Source organism: Lynx rufus, unplaced genomic scaffold, assembly GCF_022079265.1.
Source record: "Lynx rufus isolate CCGP_SWC_20201006 ecotype Redwood Valley unplaced genomic scaffold, mLynRuf1.p SCAF_27, whole genome shotgun sequence".
Taxonomy (NCBI): domain Eukaryota; kingdom Metazoa; phylum Chordata; class Mammalia; order Carnivora; family Felidae; genus Lynx; species Lynx rufus.
Genome location: NW_025814842.1, coordinates 16,336,107 through 16,356,829, shown reverse-complemented (window position 1 = coordinate 16,356,829; position 20,723 = coordinate 16,336,107). Strand labels below are relative to the sequence as shown.

General features: G+C 36.4%; 1 protein-coding gene across 1 annotated transcript in view; it reads right to left on the bottom strand.

Moving 5' to 3' along the window:
* Positions 1 to 20,723, bottom strand: part of SEPTIN14 (septin 14) — a 91,121-nt gene that overhangs the window by 46,716 nt on the left and 23,682 nt on the right. The window contains exons 4-5 of the mRNA XM_047089402.1: positions 15,056 to 15,242; positions 12,480 to 12,641 (exon numbers count right to left, since the gene is read on the bottom strand). Of these exons, the coding sequence (XP_046945358.1) occupies positions 12,480 to 12,641; positions 15,056 to 15,242 (349 nt within the window). The remainder of the gene's footprint in view (positions 1 to 12,479; positions 12,642 to 15,055; positions 15,243 to 20,723) is intronic.

Below are 20,723 nucleotides of genomic sequence, written 5' to 3'. Positions count from 1 at the left end.
AAAGAGGCAAAAACCTCTTTGTCCTTGGCTGCAGCAACTTCTTACTCAACAAGACTCTGGAGGCAAGGGAAAAAATGAGCTATTGGGACCTCATCAAATTAAAAACCTTCTGCAAGGTGAAGGAAACAATCAGCAAAACTAAAAGTCAACTAGTGGGATGGGAGAAGATATTTGCAAATGACATATCAGATAAAAGGTTAGTATCCAAAAATCTATAAAGAACTTATCAAACCCAACACCCAAGAAATAGAAAATTTGAAGTGACTGATTACTAACAAGGAAGTTGAATTAATCAAAAAACTCTCAACAAACAAAAGTCTGGGACTAGACAGCTTCATAGGCAAATTCCACCAAAGATTTAAATAAGAGTTAATACTTAATCCTCTCAAAATATTCCCCAAAAAAGAGGAAGGAAAACTTCCAAATTCATTCTATAAAGCCAGCATTACTCATAACACCAAAACTTGTTAAAGACACCACTAAAAAAGGACTACAGGCCAATATCACTGATGAACATACAAAAATCTGCAATAAAATGCAAGCAGAACAAATTGAAAAATACATTTAAAAAATCATATACCATGACCAAGTGGAATTTATTCCTGGCATGCAAGGGAGGTTTAATACACAAATCAATCAAGGTAATACATCACATCAATATGAGAAAGTATAAAAATGATATGATCATTTCAATAGATGCAGAAAAAGAATTTGTCAAAGAGCAACATGATAAAATCTTTCAACAGGGTAGGTACAGAGGAAACATACCTCAACATAATAAAGGTAACATATGAAAAACCCACAATGAATATCATACTCAATAGGGAAATAACCAAGAGAGTTTTTCCTAAGGTCAGGAACAAGATAATGATGTCCATCCTCACCACTCCTATTCAAAATAGTACTGGAAGTCCTAGCTACAGCAATAAGGCAACAAAAAGAAATAAAAGGCATAAATATCAGTAAATCATAAATATCATAAATATCAGTAGGAAAGCAGTAAAACTTTGACTATTTGCAGATGACATGATACTCTATATAGAAACCTACAAGACTCCACCAAAAAACTACAAGAACTGATAAATGAATTCAGTAAAGTTGTAGGATATAAAATCAATATACAGAAGTCTGTTGAATTTCTATATACTAATAATGAAGCAGCAAAAAGAGAAATTAAGAAAACAATCCCATTTATAATTTCACCAAAATAATAAAATACCCAGGAAAAAACCAAAGAGGGAAAAAAACCCTATACTTTGGAAATTATAAAATATTGATGAAAGTAGTTGAAGATGACACAAAGAAATGGAAAGCCAGTCAATGGTCATGGATTAGAAGAACAAATATTCTTAAAATGTCTATACTACCCAAAGCAATCTATACATTTAATGCAATCCCTGTCAAAATACCAACAACACTTTTCATGGAACAGAACTAGAACAAACAATCCTAAAATTAGTATGGAACCCCAAGATCCCAAACAACCAAAGCAATATTAAAAAAGAAAAACAAAACTGGAGGTCTCACAATTCTAGACCATTTTATTTACAACAAACCGTAGTAATCAAAATAATATGGTATTGGCACAAAAATAGACACATATATCAATGGAGCAGAATAGGAAACCCAGAAAGAAACCCACAATTATATGGTCACATAATCTTTGACAAAGGAGGAAGGAATATACAATGGAAAATGATAGTCTCAGGGAGCCAAGATGGCGGAACAGCATGAAAGTTTTTTGTGTGTCTCGCGTCCATGAATACAGCCAGACCAACACTAAACCATCCTGCACACCTAGAAAACTGATCTGAGGATTAACACAAAAATATGCACAACCTGAACCACAGAATTCAGCAGGTACATGACGCCAACAGGTGAATTTGGGAAAAGAGAAGCAGCAGAGGGCAGGGAGACACTTTTGCGTGCAGAGAGAGGACAAAAACAGGGGTGGGGGAGGGGAGAATACGGGAAGAGCCCTCCTCCCCAAAAGCAGCTGGAGAGAAAGTTGAAATTAGGAAACAGCCACAGGGACTAAACTAAAAAGGGAGAAAGGAGAAAGAAGAAAAAAGAAAGGAGAAAGGAGAGGGTTTAAATTTCATCAAGACTGTAAACAAGGGGAATGCAAAGTCTGCAACTCTGCAGCTTGATACCTCGTGGTGCTATGGTGAGAAGGGTGAATCCCCAGGAGAAGAGTGGGGTCTGGGAGGTTCTTGGGCCACACGGAGAAAAGCAGTTACATTGCTGGGAGGACATTTGTTAGAGACTATTGAGGCCACCTGGTCCCAGAAGACCCCAGAGAACGGCCACATTCACTGGTGCTGGAACAAGGTCATTAAGGGTGAAGCCTGGCACCAAATGTGTGTTGTTATTTTCCACAATCCCTGAAATGCTGCTGCTACACTGTCTCGTGAATTTGTCCTGGGGTGGCCTGGCACGTGGCCACAGTCTCTGGGCACCAGCAGAGGCAGGGTCCAGCAAGCGTTCCTGGGTGCAGCTGGCATTCGGCCATTGCTCCCTGAGAACCTCCGCAGAGGGGCAGAACAGGTCAAAGCCAAAGTCCCTCAGATGTAAGGGGCTGGGGGAAACAGCTGCTTCTGAGACAAAACTCAGGAGAGAGGTACTACCTGGGGCTTGGATATGGATAGTGTAAAAGCGGGCAGTGGACAAAAGCTGAAGACAAAGGACAGTTGTGCGATTGCTGATTGGAGAGTGTGGAGTTCCGATACTAGAGACTGGGTAGCTGTGGGACACGTTTCACTACTCCTGCGCATGCGCATACACACCTACGAGCCCCACAACAATCCACCTCAGTAGGCTAGCAGCACCATCTAGTGGAGAATGGAGCCATTACACTAAGCCCAACCCAACTGGGCCAACCTCACTCTTCAAGAACACAAGTCTCACTGCCTGCTTAATTTGTGGACTATAAAGCGCTTTATAGTCTGACTTCTAGGGGAAAACAAAGTAATTTTAGTAGTATGTCCGCTGTTAGCAGGTCCATCTATTCAATTTTCTTTTTTCCCGCTTTTCATTTCTTCTCTTTTTCTTGAATACAGAAAGAGAAAATTTTTATTTTTATTTTCAATTTTTATTAAAAATATTTTTCTTTAATATTTTTACTATGTGTTTTACTTTTGTGTAATTTTTTTCAAATTCTATTTTTCTTCCATCATTTTATATTAGTCTACTTCAGGGTATTCACTTTTTCTAATTTTCAAAATTTTTCCTTTTTTTCTTTTTCTTTTTTTTTCTTTTTCATTTCGTTTCTTTTTCATGAATACAGAAAGAGAAAAAATTCATTTTTATTTTCAATTTTTATTAAAAATATTTTTCTTTAATTTTTTCTATATTCTTTACTTTTGTGTACATTTTTTCAAATTCTGTTTTACTCCATTTCATTTTAGTCTACTCCAGTGTATTCATTTTTTCAAATTTTCAAATGATTTCTTTTTTTTTCTTTTCTCCCCCTTTTTTCTCTAATCTATCAAGCCACGTTCAACATCCAGACCAAAATACACCTAGGATCTAGCATCATTTATTCAATTTTTGTGTGTGTGTGTTTCTAATTTTTTAATTTTAATTTTTTTAATTTTAATATTTTCACCTCATTAATTCCTTTTCTCCCTTCAAAGTGACAAAACAAAGGAATTCACCCCAAAAGAAAGAGCAGGAAGAAACGACAGCCAGGGACTTAACCAACACAGATACAAGCAAGATGTATCAAGCAGAATTTAGAATCATGATAATAAGAATACTAGCTGGAGTTGAAAATAGATTAGAATCCCTTTCTGTGGAGATAAAAGAAGTAAAAACTAGTCAGGATGAAATAAAAAGTGCTTCAACTGAGCTGCAATCATGGATGGATGCCCCAGCAGCAAGATGGATGAGGCAGAACAGAGAATCAGTGATATAGAGGACAAACTTATAGAGAATAATGAAGCAGAAAAAAAGAGGGAGATTAGGGCAAAAGAGCACGATTTAAGAATTAGAGAAATCAGTGACTCATTAAAAGGGAACAACAGAATCATAGGGGTCCCAGAAGAGGAAGAGAGAGAAATAGAGGTAGAAGGGTCATGTGAACAAATCATAGTGGAAAACTTTCCTAACCTGGGGAAAGACACAGACATCAAAATCCAGGAAGCACAGAGGACTCCAAATAGATTCAACAAAAACTGACCATCAACAAGGCATGTCATAGTCAAATTCACAAAATACTCGGGCAAGGAATCATAAAACCAGCAAGGGTAAAAAAGTCCTTAACCTACAAGGGAAGACAGATCAGGTTTGCAGCAGACCTATCCACAGAAACTTGGCAGGCCAGAAAAGAGTGGCAGGATATATTCAGTGTGCTGAATCAGAAAAATGTGCAGCCAAAAATTCTTTATCTAGCAAGGCTGCCATTAAAAATAGAAGGAGAGATAAAAAATTTCCCAGGCAAAAAAAATTAAAGGAGTTTGTGACCACTAAACCAGCCCTGCAAGAAATTTAAGGGGGGACTCTCTGAGGGGAGAAAAGATAAATAAATAAATAAATAAATAAATACCAAAAGCAACAAAGATTAGAAAGGACCAGAGAACACCACCAGAAACTCCAACTCTACAAGCAACATAATGGAAATAAATTCATATCTTTCAGTACTCACTCTAAACATCAATGGACTCAATGCTCCAGTCAAAAGACTGGAGTAACAGAATAGGGTAACAGAATGGATAAGAAAACAAGATCCATCAATATACTGTTTACAAGAGACCCACTTTAGACCTACAGACACCTTCAGATTGAAAATAAGGGGATGGAGAACCATCTATCATGCTAATGGTCAACAAAAGAAAGCCCGAGTAGCCATGCTTATATCAGACAATCTAGACTTTAAAATAAAGACTGTATCAAGAGATGCAGAAGGGCATTATATCATAAATAAGGGGTCTATCCACCAAGAAGGCCTATCAATTGTAAACATTTATTTGTCAAATGTGGGAGCAACCAAATATATAAATCAATTAATCACAAACATAAAGAAACTCATTGATAATAATACCATAATAGTAGGGGCTTCAACAACCCACTATCAGCAATGGACAGAGCATCTAATCATAAAATCAACAAGGAAACAATGGCTTTGAATGCCACACTGGACCAAATGGACTTAACAGATGTATTCAGAACATTTCATCCCAAAGCAGCAGAATATACATTCTTCTCCAGTGCACATGGAACATTCTCCAGAATAGACCACATACTGGGACACAAATCAGCCCTCAGCAAGTACAAAAAGATTGAGATCATACTGTGCATATTTCCAGACCACAATGCTATAAAACTCGAAATCAACCACAAGAAAAAATTCGAAAAGGTAACAAATACTTGGAGACTGAAGAACATCTTACTAAAGAATGAATGGGCTAACCAAGAAGTTAAAGAGGAAATTAAAAAGTATATGGAAGCCAATGAAAATGATAACACCACAACCCAAAACCTCTGGGAAGCAGAAAAGTCAGTATTAAAAGGAAAGTATATAGCACTCCAGGCCTTCCTAAACAAGGAAGAAAGATCTCAGATACACAACCTAACCTTATTACTCAAAAAACTGGAAAAAGAACAGCAAATAAAAGCCTAAACCAGCAGAAGACAGGAAACTATAAAGATTAGAGCAGAAATTAATGCTATCAAAACAAAAACAGTAGAACAGATCAATGAAACCAGAAGCTGGTTCTTTGAAAGAATTAACAAAATTGATCAACCACTAGCCAGTTTGATCAAAAACAAAAAGGAAAGGACCAAAATAAATAAAATCAAGAATGAAAAAGGAGAGATCACAACCAAAACAACAGAAATAAAAACAATAATAAGAGAATATTATGAGCAATTATATGCCAATAAAATGGGCAATATAGAAGAAATGGACAAATTCATAGAAACATATACACTACCTAAACTGACAGAGGAAGTAGAAAATTTGAACAGACCCATAACCAGTAAGAAAATCAAATTAGTAATAAAAAATCTTCCAAAAATCAAGAGTCCAGGGCCAGATGGCTTTCCAGGGGAATTCTACCAAACATTTAAGGAAGAGTTAGCACCTATTTTCTTGAAGCTGTTCCAAAAAATAGAAATGGAAGGAAAACTTCCAAACTCATTCTATGAAGCAAGCATTACCTTGATTCCAATACCAGACAGAGACCCCACTAAAAAGGAGAACTATAGACCAATTTCCCTGATGAACATGGATGCAAAAATCCTCAACAAGAGGAGCCAACTGGATCCAAAAATACATTTAAAAAATTATTCACCACGACTAAGTAGGATTTATACCTGGGATGCAGGGATGGTTCAATGTCCTCAAAACAATTAACGTGATTCATCACATCAATAAAGAAAGGACAAGAACCATAGGATCCTCTCAATAGATGCATAGAAAGAATTTGACAAAATACAGCATCCTTTCTTGATAAAAACCCTCAAGAAAGTAGGACTAGAAGGATCATACCTCAAGACCATTAAAGCCATATATGAGGGACCCAACGCTAATATCATCCTCAATGGGGAAAAACTGAGAGTTTTTCCCCTAAGGTCAGGAACAAGACAGGGATGTCAACTCTCACCACTGTTATTCAACATAGTATTTGAGGTCTTACCTCTGCAATCAGACAACACAAAGAAATAAAAGGCATCCAAATTGGCCAGGAGGAGGTCAAACTTTCACTCTTCGCAGATGACATGATATTCTAAATGGAAAACCCAAAAGATTCCACCAAAAATTGCTAGAACTGATTCATGAATTCAGCAAAGTTGCAGGATATAAAATCAATGCACAGAAATCAGTTGCATTCCTATACACCACAATGAAGCGACAGAAAGAGAAATCAAGAATCGATCCCATTTACAGTTGCACAAAAAAACCATAAAATACCTTGGAATAAATCTAACCAAAGAGGTGAAAAATCTATACACTGGAAATTATAGAAAGCTTATGAAAGAAAATGAAGAAGACACAAAAAAATGGAAAAAGATTCCATGCTCCTGGATAGGAAGAACAAATATTGTTAAAATGCCAATACTACATATTCAATGCAATCTACATATTGAGTGAAATCCCTATCAAAGTAACACCAGCATTCTTCACAGAGCTAGAACAAATAATCTTAAAATTTGTATGGAACCAGAAAAGGCCCTGAATAGCCAAAGCAATCTTGAAAAAGAAAACCAAAGCAGGAGGCATCACAATCTCGGACTTCAAGCCATACTACAAAGCTGTAATCATCAAGACAGTATGGTACTGGCACGAGAACAGACACTCAGACCAATGGAATGGAATAGAGAACCCAGAAATGGACCCACAAACATATGGCCAACTAATCTTTAACAAAGCAGGAAGGAATATCCAATGGAATAAAGACAGTCTCTTCAGCAAGTGGTGCTGAGAAAATTGGACAGCGGCATACAGAATAATGAACCTGGACCACCTTCTCACACTACACACAAAAATAAACTCAAAATAGATGAAAGACCTCAATGTAAGACTGGAAGCCATCAAAATCCTCGAGGAGAAAGCAGGCAAAAACCTCTTTGACCTTGGCCATAGCAACTTCTTAGTCAATACATCTCCAGAGGCAAGGGAAACAAAAGCAAAAATGAACTACTGGGACCTCATGAAAATAAAAAGCTTCTGCACAGCAAAGGAAACAATCCGCAAAACTAAAAGGCAACCGACAGAATGGGAGAAGATATTTGCAAACAATGTATCAGCTAAAGGGTTAGTATCCCAAATCTATAAAGAACTTCTCAAATTCAACACCCAAAAAACAAATGATCCAGTGAAGAAATGGGCAAAAGACATGAATAGTCAATTCTCCAAAGAAGACATCCAGATGGCCAACCAACACATAAGAAAATGCTCCACATCACTCATCATCAGGGAAATACAAATCAAAACCACAATGAGATACCACCTCATCTCACAAAGAGATACCACCTGTCAGAATGGCTGACATTAACAACTCAGGCAACAACAGATGTTGGCAAGGATGCAGAGAAAGAGGATCTCTTTTGCATTGTTGGTGGGAATGCAAGCTGGTGCAGCCACTCTGGAAAACAGTATGGAGGTTCCTCAAAAAACTGAAAAAAGAACTACCCTACGACCCAGCAATTGCACTACTAGGTATTTATCTAAGGGATACAGGTGTGCTGTTTCAAAGGAACAGATATATATATATCTGTGATGTGATATATATATGTGATGTGATATGTGTGTATATATATATACACACACACACACACACACACATACACACAATAGAGTATTACTTGGCAATCAAAAAGAATGAAATCTTGCCATTTGAAACTACATGGATGGAACTGGAGGGTATTATACCAAGCAAAATTAGTCAGAGAAAGACAAATATCTATGACTTCACTCATATGAGGACTTTAAGACACAGAACAGATGAACATAAGGGAAGGGAAACAAAAACAGTATAAAAACAGGGAGGGGGACAAAACATAAGAGACTCTTAAATATGGAAAACAAACAGAGGGTTACTGGAGGGGGTATGGGCTAAATGGGTACGGGGCACTAAGGAATCTACTCCTGAAATCATTGTTGCACTATATGCTAACTAATTTGGATGTAAATTTAAAATAAAAATTTAATTATAAATAAATAGCACACACACACAAAAAGGAACGATAGTCTCTTCAGCAACTGGTGTTTGGAAAAGTGAACAGCTATATGCAAAAGAATGATACTGGTCCACTTTCTTACACCATGCATAAAAATAAATTCAAACTGGACTAAAGATTTAAAAAAATGTTTTAAACATTTTTTTTGAGAGACAGAAACTGACGGAGCACAAGCAGCGGAGGAGCAGAGAAAGAGGGAGACACAGAATCCAAAGCTGGCTCCAGGCTCTGAGTTGTCAACACAGAGCCCAACACAGGACTCGAACTCACGGACCATGAGATTATGACCTGAGCTGAAGTCAGCCATTTAACCAACTGAGCCACCCAGGTGCCCCAAAATGGACTAAAGATTTAAACGTGAGACCTGAAACCATAAAATAAGAAGGCAGCATAGACAATAATTTCTCTGACATGGGCCATAGCAACATTTGTCTAGATATGTCCTCTGAAGCAAGGGAAATAAAAGCAAAAATAATCTAGTAGGACTACCTCATAATAAAGACTTTCTGCAGGGACACCTGGATGGCTTAGTCGATTAAGCTATTGACTTTGGCTCAGGTCATGATCTTGCAGTCTGTGAGTTTGAGCCCTGCGTGGGGCTCTACCCTGACAAAACCCTGGAGCCTGCTTCAGATTATGTGTCTCTCTCTATCTGCCCTTCCCCTGCTCGTTTCCTCTCTCTCTCTCTCTCTCTCAACGTTTATTTATTTTTGGGACAGAGAGAGACAGAGCATGAACGGGGGAGGGGCAGAGAGAGAGAGGGAGACACAGAGTCGGAAACAGGCTCCAGGCTCTGAGCCATCAGCCCAGAGCCCGACGCGGGGCTCGAACTCCCGGACCGCGAGATCGTGACCTGGCTGAAGTCGGACGCTTAACCGACTGCGCCACCCAGGCGCCCCTCTCTCTCTCTCTCAAAAATAAACATTAAAAACAAGTTTTTAATAAAATAAAAATTAAAAAATAAAAAGCTTCTGTACAGGAAAGAAAACAATAAAACTAAAAGCCAAGCTACAGAATTGGAGAAGATATTTGCAAATGACATATCTGCTAAAGGTTTAGTACCCAAATTATATAAAGGACTTATAAAACTCAACACCCAAGAAAACAAATAATCTAATTAAAAATGGACAGAATATATGAACAGACATTTCTCCAAAGAAAACACTCAGATAGTCAACAGACACATGAAAAGATGCTCAACATCATTCATCAGGGAAATGCAAATCGAAACTACAATGGTATATTATCTCACACCTGTCAAAAACAAGTGTTGGCAAGTATGTGGAAAAAAAGGAATACTTGTGCACTGTTTGGTGAGAATGCAGTGATTCAGCCATGGTGGAAAATGGTATGGAGGTTCCTCAAAAAGTTAATCACACTTATCAGTAATCACACTACAAGGCATTTACTGAAGGAATACTAAAATACTAATTCAAAGAGATATATGCACCCCAATGTTTATAGCAGCATTGTTTATAATAGTCAAGATTTGAAAGAAGCCCAAGTGTCCATCGATTGATGAATAAAGAGCAAGTGATAGATATGTAGACAATAGATGGATGATAGGTAAATGATAGAGATATACATATATACATATATACATATATACAATGGAATATTTTCAGGCATAAAAAAGAATGAAATCTTGCCATTTGCAATAACATGGATGGAGCTAGAGAGTATGAGAAGTGAAATAAATCAGAGAAAGACAAATACCATATGATTTCATTAATGTGAAATTTAAGAAACAAAACAAATGAGCAAAGGGAAAAAAGAGGGAGGAAGAAACCAAGAAGGAGACTCTTAATTATAGAGAACAAACTGATGGTTACCAGAGGAGAGTTGGGTAGTGGATGGGTTAAATAGGCAATGGGGATGAAGGAGTACACTTGTCCTGATGAGCTCTGGGTGATGAATGGAGTTGTTGAATCACTATATTGTACACCTGAAGCTAATAGAACACTATATGTTAAAAATGCTGAAATTAAAATAAAAACAATAAAAATAATAATAAAATACAATAAAAATACTAAAAAAATTGTGTGAGGTAGCCAAAGCAATGACTAGATGGAAATTTATAGCCATAAATCCCTATAAAGAAAGAAGATAGACGTTAAATCCACAAATTAACCATTCATTTTAAGACAGTTACAAAAGAAGAAAGAGCTAAACCTAAAGCAGACAGAAGGAAGAAAATAATACTGGTTACATTGGGAATTAATGACATAAGGAATAATAAGATATAGGAAAAATCAAAGAAATTTAAAGTGGGTTCTTTGGGGAAAAAAACAACAAAATTGACCAAACTTTAGCTCTATCAACCAAGGTAAAAAAGGAGATTCAAATTTTTAGAATCAGAAATGAAAGAGACACATTACTACCAACATTTCAGAAATAAAAATAATTATAAATGAATATTATGAACAACTGAACACCAACAAATTAGACAACTAAATAGAATGGAAATGTACATATTTCTCCACTGAAAGTATACAAATACCAAAAGCACAATAAAAGATGCTTAACATACATAATCATTAGGAAAATTCAAATAAAAACTACAATGAGATGCCACTTCATATCCATTAAGATTAGCTATTTAAAAAAATAGAAAATAACAAGCATTGGTTAGGATGTAGAGAAACTGGAATCCTTGCACACTATAGTTGATAATGAAAAATAGTGCAGACACTATGAAAACAGTATGACAGTTCTTCAAAAAAAACTAAACATATAATTACCATAAAATCTAACAATTCCACTTCTGGGAATACATTCAAAGTAATTCAAAGAGTTATTTGTACATCCATTAAAGGACAAATATTATATAATTGTGTTTTCAGGAAGTACCTTGAGTAGTCAAATTTATAGATAGAAAGTACAATGGTGGTTTCCAGGGGCTAAAGGGAAGGGTAATGTGGAGTTACTGTTTCTTAGATACAGGGCTTCAGTTTTACAAGATGAAAAGGGTTCTGTAAATAGATAATGGTGATGGGAGCACAAAAATGTGAATGTATAATACAACTCCACTGTACAGTGTAGAATATTTAAGATGGTAATTTTCATGCTATGTGTATTTTACCATAATTTTTAAACTCTTAGAAGAAGGTAAATATTTATTACCTTGGATTTTGCAAAATATTCTTAGATATGACACCAAAGATACAAGTAACAATAACAAAAATACATAAATTGGACTTCATCAAAATTAAACCTTTTGTGTTTCAAATGATAGCAAAAAGAAAGTGAGGAAATGACCAACAGCTTGGAAGAAAGTACTTGCAAGCCATATTTCTCATAAGGAACTTGTATCCAGAATATATTAAAAAAAAACTTACAATTCAATGATAAAAAAGACAAAACCTCAATTAAAAAATGGATTTTTTTCCATTTTCCAATCCTTGTAAAAAGGATATAAGCAAACATTTCTCGTGGGAAGACATACTAATAGCCAATATGTACACGAAGAGACCAAATATTATTAAATTTATTCATATGCTAATTCCATAACAAAAAAATCTACATAGAGAGTTGATTAGTAGTTGCTTAGCATCGGTGGCAAGGTCTGACAGGTGGGAGAAGAGAAGAAGGGAAGGGAAGGGAAGGGAAGGGAAGGGAAGACGGGAGGGGAAGGGAAGACAAGGCAAGGTTTCCCACAATAAATTTTGGGGGAAAATGCCTTATTTAAAGTTTCTTTGTCAGATACGAGTGACAATTTATTACTAATATTGTTACTTATAAATTATATTTTTATTCTCACACAAAATAGAAATGATATTCAATAGTTAGAAGCTTACATTCATTGAGGAATTCACCTGAGCAGTAGTTTCATCATCTGTTGGGAACTGATATATCTGGATGCCATTACTAACCAATTCACTCACTATTTTACACTTGAATTTCTGTAAGTCGTTTTTAGAAATTGTATCTGCTTTGGCAATCAATGGTATAATATTCACCTGTAAATAAAGAAGCAAATAAAATATCACCATTGAGGATGTGTTGTTAATCCTGGAATTTTTACAGTCAAAACCTCACTCTGACAATAAATTTTTACAACTAGATAATCAGTGGCTACCATACCTTCATCACAAAATTGCTTCCCAAAATCATCAGTACTTTTGAAGATGAATCTTTTCTCAGAATTCAGGTTTAAAAGTTTCAAACTATTTTTCTCAAACTTTCTTATACTTTCAACACATTTGGAGTTAGTAAAATGTAAGTGGTATAATGAAATAGTCTATTTAACTCATTATCGATTTGATTTCTTATTAAACTGAGTGCTAAAAGACAGAAGAGACCTTTCATCAAAACTATATATGAGATTTATTTTGTCCATCTACCTGTCATTCATTTGCATCACCTTCTTCATAAATTCATCTTAATCAATGTCCCATTTTCACAGATCCTTGATCTACCTACATGTCTTTGCAGATATATTTGCTTCTGTTTTCCAAAGACCACGTAAAAATAATAGACTTTTTTTGTTACCATACTCTAAAGGCTGAATGTATGTAAACATTTGTGTAATATCTTGCTCACAAAACTCTTCATTCATATTTTGTAAAAAGGTACTATTTCCATATTGCATATTTGAGGTTGAAATTTTATTCATAAACTTTTCTTCATAGTTCTACAACATGATCCCTCCTGTCTCCATGCATTTATATCTTAATAATTAAACTTTGCAGAAAGTAAAAATATGCAAAATTCTAAAACATGTTTTATTACTGTTAAACTAAGATATTTTATTAAATCATAGCTACATAATGTCAAGGCTTGTGATATAGTGTGAATGCATAAGAATCAGTTCTATGTATTTTGCTTTTGTTTTAGATTCTTTAAAATACATTTTTAAAAATCCTTGTACAAATCTAGGGCTTCAATATAACATTGATGTTCAAATTTCTATCTAGCTTTTGAAACTTAAATAATAGTTTCCACGTTAAAAAACAGACAACTACTAAGATAGATTCAAGTCTAACATAAATATCTTGGATTATACTGCTGAGAAAGCTATCCTCTAATGATAGTAAATCCTTAACACATAACAAGTGGAAATTTTCCATGTTAATTTGTTAGGTGTTCAGATTTGAGGAATGAAGGTCACTTATTGCAGAAGGGAACTGAGCAACCTAGAAGACAACAGACACATAGGCATGGTTACCCACCCCTTTATGTAATGTCCTTGGGGAAAAAAAATAGCAATTTTCTATATCTGGAAATTCTTTGATGATAACAGCTACCCATAAGATTAAAAATAAAACTTTGTGCCTCAGGCTATTGAATACACTAATAATAAAGAAATTAGGTCAGCTCTTGATTTTAAGTAAAAATCTAACTTCTTTCAACAACTTGGTGACATATATGATTAGGTACAAAATTTCTTTCCAGTTTGAACAATATATAGCAAAAGTCAGGCCTTCTTTGATAAAAAGAAACCAAATTTTAAAAGTTCTTCTCTCTTCAACTTCATAAAGTACAGAAAAGAATCTCATGAAATAGAAGTTTCTTTCATATGTATATTTACCTTCTATTGGAAAAAATATACACGAACATACTGCATTCTGAATCCCTCTGATAGGATCACTAGCCAGGATCATAAAAACTTCATGTTTCACACAATCAATGGTGTCAAGTAAATGTTAATGGGATTGTTTTATAGTACAATAGAATAAATTCAAATTTACAAATACAGGCAAATTACCACAATCTGTATGATCTTTAATCACAAGAAAAAACCTGTAAGTTTTTTAAAAATATTTTTTAACCTGTATCTTATTTTCCTAACACATACTTAATTAAATTTATCTGTAAAGCAAACTAAGGTTGAAATTTATCAAATGCTATTATGGGCTGAATGTATCATTCCTCCCTTAATGCATATGATGAGGTCCTAACACCCAATATCTCAGAACAAGACTGTATTTGGAGAATCTTGAAAGAGGTGATTAAGTTAAAATAAAGCCATTAGAATAGAGGCTAATACAATGTAACTGGTATCCTTAAAAGAAGAGGAAACATAGACATACAACAAAAAGACATCAGATACGTGCAGAGTACAGAACATGTGAAGATACATTGGGAAGGTGATGGTCTACCACTCAATAAAAAAGGTTTCAGAAGAAAACAATGTTGGCAGCATCTTCATCATGGACTTCTACTTTCCATTACTGTGAGAAAATTAACTTCTGTTGTTTAAACTAAGTTTGTGGCATGTTGTAATGCTATCCCTTTTAACATATTAAACATATTTTAAATATATTAAACATATTAAAAAATAATAAATTCTTGTATGCAAATACCTTCAAATTATATATTATCATAAAATAATTATCAAATCCTGACAGGTTAATGGATTTACCTAACACACCTTATTGTCAATGTTCTTCATAGTTAATAGATCAATGGACTTCAAAGAATGTCCTGTAGGTGAAATGAAGTAAAGGCACACATGTATACGGGAATCATGGTAGTCAATGAAGGAACGTTTAATTTTCAATTCTTCTTGAAGATAGGCCTCAAATTGAGCATCTACATATTCAACTATAGGTTGGTAGCTGGGGAAAAAAAGGTTATTTCAACATATTAGTATAAAAGATTAATAACATCTATAGTCTGTCTTTTCACCACTTAATAAATAGCTAATATGGGGGAGCTTGGGAAGATGACATAGTAAGAGGACCCTGAGCTCACTACATCCCATGTTTACAAATATATATCATCTACATCCAAGTCAATAAACGAGAGAGTGATCCAAAGATTGGCAGAACAAACTCCACAACTAAATACAGAGAAGAGGCTGCATCTGAAAGGTTAGGCAGGCCAGAATGATGGAGGGAGACTTCCCACAGGAGGAAGGGAGCTGCATATGCAGAAGGGTAGAGAAATAGGCCCTTGCACCAGGGAGTTCACACAGGGAAGACAAATCCCCGTAAAGTTCAGTTTTAAAAACCAGAGGGGTTGAATTCTTGAGTTTGTGTAACCAGTGGAACTTGGAACCTGGACCTTTAACTGCTGGCTGGCTCAGCACTGGGCGAGCCCAGAGGGCTAGTGATAGCTGTGTCGTTGCCTTTAAAGAGACAGCAGCCTGTGCATAGAAGCAACATAAAAAATGGCAATTTATACACCAGGGACAAAGAGGAGACACAGCTGTTTATACTTATTCAGAGCATGTTAGGGGACTTCACCAAAGACAAAGGAGATGGCAGGTGCCACTTGCCTTCCACAGCCACCAACATAAACATAGGGCCATCTGCAGGAGGCCAGGCTGCACAGACACTAGCTAAATAACTTGCTAGCAATGTGCCATGCCCACAAATTCTCCTGAGGACACTCACACTCCAAGCCTGTTAGCCTCAGCCCTGGGCCCAGGGAAAATTTTGTCAAGCTGCATACAAGCCCCACCCAGCTACTGGGTGCACATCCACCATGGCACACCTGACCAAGCCATGCCCAAATATCACCATATGCTGTGCCCAGTCTCACACAACTTCCCACCCTAATGCCTAGCCCCCCAACGCCCCGGCACTTTGAGGGATCCAGCATAGGACTAGTGGCACCAGGCAAATTTGCTAAAACTGCTGCCCCACCCCCACGTTCCCCAGCAGGCAGAACCCTTAAGAGCTGCCCTGTCTCGGTCCCACTAATGCCACAGAGAATAAATACAGTCCACAATAGGCAGAGAGTCAGTGCAGGTGACTGAACTGAAAGGAAGAGTGGTTCAGACACAAAAGCAGGATGTAAGCAACACACAAAGGATAATTCTCCTGAAGTACCAGGTTCTGGTGCATAGGAGACACTGCACAGCAAATCACTCTGGGACCTCTTCTTCATAAAGTCACTACTTTCAAGAGCAGAAGACATAACTGACATTCTTAACACACACAAACAGACACAGAGAGGCAGACAAAATCAGGAGACAAATAAATTTACCCAACTGAAAGAATAGGACAAGGCAACAGCAAAATCAAAGTGGGACAGATAAAAAGAACATGCCTGATAGAGAATTTAAAGTAATGATCATGAAGATTCACTGGAATTGAGAAAAGAGTGCAATACATGAGTAAAACTCTTAACAAAGATATAAGGAACAAAGAGAAGAAATAAAGGACACAATAAACTAAATAAGAAACATGCTTAATGGAATGAACAGCAGGATGAAAGAAGCAGAGGAACAAATTAGTGACCTAGAAGATAGAGTAATGGAAAGTAACCAAGCTGAACAAAAGAGAGAAAAAGAATTGTGCAAAAGGAGAATAGACTTAGGAAACTCAGTGACTCCACCAAACATAATAACATCCACAGTATAGGAATCCCAAAAGCAGAAGAGACAAAGGGAGGCAGAAAATTTATTTGAAGAAATAATAGCTGAAAACTCCCCTAATGTGGGGAAAAAAATACACCTCTCCAGGTCAAAGAGGCATGGAGAACTGTCATCAAAATCAACAAAACCAGACCAGAAGCAAAACCTATTGTAATTAAATTGGCAAAATACAATGATAAAGAACAAATTTAAAGAAGCAAGACAAAAGAAAACAGTAACTAACAAGAAAAAGTCCATAAGACTAGCAGGAAATTTTTCAGCAGAAACTTTACAAGCCAGAAGGGAGTGGCATGATACATTCAAAGTGCTGAATGGGTAAAATCCGCAGCCAAGAATGGATCATAAAAGGTGGAAAAGACAAGAAAGTGTCGGAAAAAAATCTCCAGACACCATGACAAGTAATAAAATGGCACTAAATACTTATCTATCAATAATTACTTGGAAAGTAAATGGATTAAATGCTCCAATCAAGAGACATAGAGTGTGAGAGTATATTAAAAAAAAAGACTCATCTATATGCTGCCTACAAGAGATTCATTTCATAGCTAAAGTCACGTGCAGACTAAAAATGAGGGGAGAAAGAAATATTTATCATGCAGATGGATGTCAAAAGAAAGTCAGAGTAGTAATACATTGGACACACTAGACTTTAAAAGATACTGTAACAAGACACAAGAAAGGGCACTATATAATCATAAAAGGTATAATCCAACAAGGAGATATAACAATTATAAATATTTATGCACCTGACATGGTAACACTCAAATATATATGTGTAATAAGCATAAAGGAACTAATCAATAATAATACCAAAATCATAGCGGACTTTAACACTCCACTTACCAATGGACAGATCATGTAAACAGAAAATCAATAAGGAAACAATGGCTTTGAATGACACACTGGACCAGATGGACTTCACAGATATATTCAGAACATGCCATTTTATAATATCAGAATACACATTCTTTTCAAGTGAACATGGAACATTCTCCAGAATAGGTCACATATTAGGTCAGAAATCGGGCCTCAACAAATACAAAAACATTGAAATCATACATTGCATCTTTTCTGACCACAACACCATAAAATGTGAAGTCAACCCAACAAAAAAAAAATCTGGAAAGAGCCCAAATACATGGAGGATAAACAACATGCTACTAAATAATGAATGGATGAAACAGGAAATCAAAGAGTAAATAAAGAAATACATGGAAACAAATGAAAATGAAAACACCATGGTCCAAAATTTTGGGATGCAGCAAAAGCAGTATACTTTTCCTAAGAGGAAAGTATATGGCAATATAAGGCTACCTTAAGAAGCAAGAAAAATCTCAAATAAACAACCAAACCTTACACCTAAAGGAGCTAGCCAAAGGACAACAAATGAATCCTAAAGCCAGAAGTAGGGAAATACTAAAGATTAGAACAAAAATAAATGATATACAAACTAAAAAATTTTTAAACAGATCAATGAAACCAGGAGCTGGTTCATTGAAAAATTTAATAAAATAGATAACCCCCTAGCCAGACCTATCATAAAGAAAAGAGAAAGGACCCAAATAAAATCACAAATGAAAAGGAAGAAATAACAACCAACACCACATAAATACAATAATCAGAGAATACTATGAAACATTATATGCCAACAAATTGGATAACCTGGAAGAAATGTATAAATTACTAGAAACATATAATCTACCACCACTGAAACAGGAAAGAATAGAAAATTTGAACAGACATATAACCAGCAAAGAAATTGCAACAGTGATCAGAAAACTCCCAACAAACTAAACTTCAGGGCCAAATGGCTTCCCAGGAGAATTCTACCAAACATTTAAAGAGTTAGTACCTATTCTTCTCGAACTATTCCAAAAATATAATAGAAAGGAAAACCTCCAAACTCATTCTCTGAGGCCAGCATTAGCCTGATACCAAAGTCAAATAAAGACTCCACTAAAGAAGAAAACTACAAGGGAGGGGCCAAGACAGCAGAACAGCATGGAAGGTTTTTTTTGTGTCTCTCATCTCTTAAATGCAGCCAGATCAACACTAAACCCTCTTGCACACTTAGAAAACTGATTTGAGGATTAACACAATATGCACAACCTGAACCATAGAACTCAGCAGGTATGTGGTGCAGAGAGGTGAACTGGGGGAGAGAAAAGCCGCGGAGAGCAGGGAGCTGTTTTTGCTTGTGGAGAGATGAAAATGGGGGCAGGAGGAGAGTATGGGCAAAGCACACCTGGAAAGTAGCTGGAGAGAAAAAGGGAGAGTGGAAACAGCCACAAGGGACTGAACAAAAAAGGGAGAAAGGAGAAAATAGAGGGTTTAAATTCCATTAAGACTCTATAAACGGGGGGAGCCCAGAGTCTGAAACTCTGCAGGTCGATACCTGGTGGTGCTCTGGGGGAAAGACAAATCCCTAGGAGCAGAAAGAGAGGTCCAAGGGGTCCTTGGGCCACACAGGGAGAGGCAGTTCCCCTGCTGGGAGGACATTTGCAGCAGTGCGGCCTCCACAAAGACAAAGGTCCCAGTGGACCCAAAGAATGGCCACATTTGCTGGTGTTGGAGCAAGGACATTAAGGGTGAAGTCTGGTGCCAGATGTGTGTTGTGATTTGCCATAATCCTTGAAACACTGTTGCTATATGATCACATGAACTTATTCTGGGGCGGGCTGGCACCTGGCCACAGTTGCTGGGCAGAGGCAGTGGCACAGTCTCATGAACATTCCTGGGGACAGACCAGCACCTGGCCATTGCTCAGCAAGACCCTCCCCCAGAGGGTGGGAGTGAGTCAAAGCTGCAGTCCCTCAGAAGTGAGGGGTTGTGAAACAGACCCATTGAGATAAAACTCAGGATGGAGGTGCCACCTGGCAGCCTGATGGCTTTGTCACAGACAGTGTAGAAGCAGGTGGTGGATGGAAGCCAGAGACAAAGGAGACGTGCTTGATTGCAGGTTGGGGAGAGCACAGAGTTCTGATAAGAGACACTGGGTAGCTGGGTGACTCCATTTTCACCCTCCGGCATATTCACATACACACCCACAAGTGCCACAACAATCCACCCCAGTAAGCTAAGCAACGCCATCTAGTGGAGAACAGAGCCATTACATTAAGCCCTGCACAACTGGGCCAACTGCCCTCTTGAGGAACAGAAGTCTCTCCACCTGCTTAGTTTACAGACTATAAAGTGCTTCATAGTTTGACCTCTAGGGGAAACCGGATGTAATTTCAATTGTACTTGATTCTGTTCATTGGTCCATCTATTCAATTTCTTTTTCTTTTTCTTTTCTTTCTTATTCTTGTATATAGAAAGAGACACTATTTTTATTTTCCATATTTTTAAAAAGATTTTTAATTTTTTCCTACTATGTTTTTTACCTTTTTGTAAATTTTTTAAATTCTATTTACTTCCATCATTTCATTTTATTTATTTTATTGTATCCATTTTTCAAAATTTCAACCTATTTCCTTTTTTTGTCCTCTTTTTTCTTTTCTTTTTTCCCCCTTTTTTCTCTGATCTATTAAGTATTTTTCAACAAGACCAAAACATACCTAGGATCTATCATCCTTTATTTGATTTCTTTGTGTTGTTTTTAATCTCTTAATTTTAATTTTAATTTTTTTAATTTATTAATTCCTTTTTTCCTTCAAAATGATGAAAGGAAGAAATTTACCCCAAAAGAAAGAACAGGAATAAATAACAGCCAGGG